This window comes from Berghia stephanieae, chromosome 1, assembly GCF_034508935.2.
Source record: "Berghia stephanieae isolate SIO BIC M18660-M18661 chromosome 1, UCSD_Bste_1.3, whole genome shotgun sequence".
Taxonomy (NCBI): domain Eukaryota; kingdom Metazoa; phylum Mollusca; class Gastropoda; order Nudibranchia; family Aeolidiidae; genus Berghia; species Berghia stephanieae.
Window position 1 is genome coordinate 5417297 of NC_088360.1, and position 5000 is coordinate 5422296.

Genomic DNA, 5000 nt, shown 5'->3' on the forward strand with positions numbered 1-5000 from the left:
AAGTACCTGATTGATTGATGAATTAAGTAAATGACTAATTGATTGATAGATGGATTAAGTAACTGATTGATTAATTGACGACTTAAGTAACTGATTGATTGATTGATGAATTAAGTAACTGATTGATAGATTGATTGATACCTCAAATGACTGATTAATTGATTTGTTGATTCATTCATTGGTGGATGAATTAATTGCTTGATTGATTATATAATTGACTGTATGATTCATGAATTCATAAATCAAAAGAGTAACGTATTGAATGATTGATGAATTAAATGATTGATGAATTGATTGGTGGATTTACTGATTGACGAATGCCGTAGTTGATTGCCTGACTGATTGAATAATTGATGAACTCAGCAGCTGACGGACAGTTGAATTGTCTGATTGATTAATTTGTAAATTGATGAATTAAGCAATTGATTAATATATTAATGAAATGACTAATTGATTAATGAATGATAATGAATTAGGAAATTGATTGAATAATGAATTAAGAAATGTATTGATTAATGAATAAGGTGTTCGAAGAACATTGTCTTGGTTTGGTCATGTTTAATGATACATTGGCAAAATCCATGACGCAACGGACACTGGAGACAGGCAGATGGAGAGGACGGCAAACAAAATACCGGACAGATAATGTAAAGGAATGGACAAGGATGGACAGCCCGACACTAATAGGGAAAGATGAGGACAGATATATATGGATAGAAAAGAGGGCCCTTACTGCAACGTCATCTTTCATGTGTCCTTTATAACCACCTCGGTCAGAAGAATGAGGTGAGAGGTTTTTTTGTTTGTTATATAGCGCAATATCCACTCGAAGTCTCAAAGCGCTTTAAAGGCATCCCAGGTCAACAGCAACACTTATCATGTAGGACGAGACATGACATGACGCTTGTTAGGCGATATTGCATTTTTCCCCCGGACATAACAACGCTGTTAATGGCTTAGTACTCATTTTACACCTGAGTACGATATGAGTAAAGAGACTTTTCCAAGGACTCAACTATGCGCCGAGCGAGGCTCGAACCCAAGACCTTCCTATCCGAAAGTCAGTGTCATACCACAAGGCCACATAGCCCCACAAGGTGAGGTGAGGTGTGTTTGTCTTTTAGACTGATTGCTTGCTGGATGCCATGAGTGATTGACTGATTGATAGCCAGTTATATACAGAATGGACACAGTAATCTTATTTCATAAGAATGGAGGATTCTCACCTTGTTCTGATCCTTCCAGTAAAGAATATATCCATATTGATCTACCTTCAGGGTGACCGGTGTGCCGATGGAAGAACTCTGGAGGATAGAAATAATAATGTTGATGTTAATAATAATAATAATAATAATAATAATAATAATAATAATAATAATAATAATAATAATAATAATAATAATAATAATAATAATAATAATAATAATAATGAAGCATTTATAAAACGCACACTTCCACTCAAAAAAAAAACCCAGTTAAATTACAATCAAAAGTTAATATACGGGGTTTTTTTCAGAATAAACAACGGTGGGGGAAAATCATAATTGATATCTGCTATAATGTAAACATACACCCATGGAGTGTGATATTATCATAACGTAATACGTTCTGTTAATTAACCCAATCATCAAAGTTATAAATATGGTAATAAACTAAAAAATAAATAACAATGTGAAATTGAATGTAAGCTTGTATGAATTCATCCTGTTTTGTTGATAAAGGGGAAACCCGAAACGTTCACTTGATCTGTTTTTGTAATTAAATTGAAGCTTACATTCAATTTCACATTGTTATTATTTCTTCGAGCTTCGAGCAGCAACAATTACGTTAATAACCTCAGCACATTAAGTGGGAGGGGGTTGGGGGGGGGGTGGACAGTATATCAATAACAGCAATTTATTCTATAATTGTACGCGCCAGCTGCTGTCGACTACGAACGTACAGTCAAACCTTTGTCAAAACACTCTGCTTTCCAATGAAGCGAGACTTCATCAAAACAATAAGACGGTAGCGGTCTAGAGACCTACAAACCTACTTTATAACAAATCAATAACTTATATTATGATCACGCAAAATAATGAGGTATAACGTCACGTGATATAGAATAGTAAATAATAAATAACATTTCCTTTATTCATCCCGTGGGGGAAATTTGTCTCTAGGGTCTATTCCAAGGGAAGACTGGAATAACCCAGGCGTCAGCCGCAGTGTAGCGCCGCGAATTGAACGAGGGCGAGGTGACTTGGTCAAGACCTACGGCGCAGCGGCGGGTGATCGAACTCGGTACCTTTCGGGTACACAGCAAAGACCGTACCGCTGAGCCATGCTGAGCCCTCATCAAGGCAAAACCCCTCAAACATGGGACTTGCAAAGTCCTATGTTTGAGAATTTTTGCCGAGATCAGGTCCAGGGTGCGAGTCTTTGCCAGGATAAGGGTCATTTTAATCGATTGATATAATTTGAAGGACGAGTTTTCTGGCCAAAGTTTTTAATATCAGTTCTTTTCAAAGAACGGCAGAACTCTCTGGCTTTGACATCGACCATTTGCTGTGCCCGTCTTTTCAATGAAGTGAATTGAAAAATACATTAACTGTGGACTCGCCAGATCAACTACAAAATGTCTCGTCTAAAACTGAATAAAGTTAGTTATTGTCCGATGGAATCATTCTTCGAGTCAGGTTTGAAAGAAATAAAGACAAAAAAAGTAGTCCTTCAGAGCCATTCGGCCCATGGAGCCGGAGTTAATCCCCGTTTCTAAAGCGTGAAACGGACGATAGCAATTGCTTGCAATCCTTTGGATAGGACGCTAGTACTTTCCGCCAAATCTAAGAGACTCAGCTACCAATTCACAGCTGGGTGAAAAAAATCTCAACTACACCCAAGATCGACCTCGGTCCCTTTGCGTGTGAAGCGAGTGCTCTACCAACTGAGCTATCCGGAGAACCCCGAAAGAAAGAAAGAAGGAGGAAAACGAAAAAGGAAAACAAAAACAAAATCAAAAAGCAGCAGCAACAATAAAACAAAACAAAAGATAACAAAGGAATTCATGTAGATTTATCTCCAAAAAAAAATCCAAAACAGCGATGCAACTTGCGTTCTGATGAAGCCCAAATTGCATTGCCTTTACCCCAGCTCTCTCTCTCTCTCTCTCTCTCTCTCTCTCTCTCTCTCTCTCACTAACTCTCTTTTATCTCTCTCCACCTCTCTCTCTTATCCCCCCCCCTCTCTCTCTCTCTCTCTCTTGATCAAAATGGTAACATGTTGTTGGTATGAAAAGGGATAATAATATACTGAACGAGACAACATAATGTCCAATACCAATGCAATCAACAACAACACCAACAACAGCTGTTATTGGCATTCATCGACTGTCAATACCCGCATCACGATTCTTCCCCAAATAAGACCGAAGCTAAATTATAATATAGAAAGATCTCCGAACGGAGATGATTTATGCACAGATTGCATAAGTAGTCCTTCCAAGACATCAGTACCACGTAGCCAGAGTTTATCCCCGTTCCTATAATTTGAAACAAAAAACAAAAACAAAAACAAAAAAAATAATAAATAAATCGTTTGCTATCCTTTGAATATGACGCCAGTCTATTGCAAAGTACTTTCCGACAGATCCAATAGACCCAGCTACCCAATCACTGCTGGGTGGACAAAGGGTATGTGCGTGTGTGGAGTGTGTGGGGAGGCGCGGGGTGACTCTGAGTAAAAAAAAATCTAAAATTCATTCGCGATCGACCCTGGTCCCTTTGTATGAGAAGTGAGTGCTCTACCAACTGAGATATCACTAAATGTTCTCAAAGCCCGTTGAAGTATGTGGCATGAGATATGTCGCCTGTGAGGCGAAAAACACACACACTCTCTCTCTCTCGCTCTCTCTCTCTCTCTCTCTCGCTCTCTCTCTCTCTCTCTCTCTCTCTCTCTCTCTCTCTATCTATCTATCTATCTATCTATATATCTATCTATCTATCTAAATTCTAAAATATTTTTATCGGCCATGTACTCATTTTAAATCTGACTATAGTGGGAGAATAGAAGTTGTATGCTGTGGGTTTTGTCTTTTGTTGTTTTTTTTTTCTTCTTCTTTTGAATGACTCCGACATTGTGTCGCCCATACTCCAGTCCGAGTACCGAAAAACAGAGTGTTTCCTCGAGATCAATAAGTGCGGCTCTGTGGTCCAGTGGTATGACACTCGCTTTCGGATCGGACGGTCCTGGGTTCGAGCCTCGCTCGGCGCATAGTTGAGTCCTTGGAAAAGACCTTTTACTCACATTCTCTCACCGTACTCAGGCGTAAAATGAGTACCTAGCCGTTGACAGCGTTGTCTATGTCAGAAAAAAAAATTGCAATTTCGCCTAACAGGCGTCATATCTCGTTCTACATGTTAAGTGTTGCTGTTGGTCAGGGACCTCTTGTAAAGCGCATTGAGCACGTTTAGTGGATATTGCGCTATATAGAAGCTCAAGTTTAAAAAAATCTATTTCGTTATGAAAATCGGTCAATAAGTTAAAGTTACCGATTTTCATGTGAAAATCGGTAAGATAATTATTAAGAATTTTTTTAAAAGGCTAAAATAAATGAAATATAAGCCTGTAAACTATTTGTTTGTACGCCACATCATAAATCGGTCAGCTTTCACTGTTTACTTTAACCGTAATGTAATAGGAACCAGGAAGAAAGTGGGTTTTATAATAGAATCTTATTAAAAACCAGATCTGTCTCCCTAAAAATTTAAAAATTCGTAATTTTTAGTAAATAAAAATTCTAGTTAAAAAAAAAACAACAATTAAAAATATAATTCCCTTTATTAATCTCATAGGGGAAATTTGTCTCTTGAGTTCATTCCAGGGGAAGACTGGAATAACCCAGGCATCGGCCGCAGTGCAGCGCCGCAAACTGAGCTAAGGCGAGGTGACGATCTCAAGGCCACAAAACGTGGCGGGTATTCGAACACGGTACGCTGAATCACGATGTCCCATGATATAAT

General features: G+C 38.3%; 1 protein-coding gene across 3 annotated transcripts in view; it reads right to left on the reverse strand.

Annotated features, from left to right (window-relative positions):
* LOC144966522 (1-phosphatidylinositol 4,5-bisphosphate phosphodiesterase classes I and II-like) overlaps positions 1-5000 on the reverse strand; it is a 216609-nt gene that overhangs the window by 111823 nt on the left and 99786 nt on the right. For all 3 annotated transcript variants that reach the window (XM_078903172.1, XM_078903163.1, XM_078903156.1), the window contains exon 3: positions 1227-1304. In XM_078903172.1, the coding sequence (XP_078759298.1) occupies positions 1227-1304 (78 nt within the window). The remainder of the gene's footprint in view (positions 1-1226; positions 1305-5000) is intronic.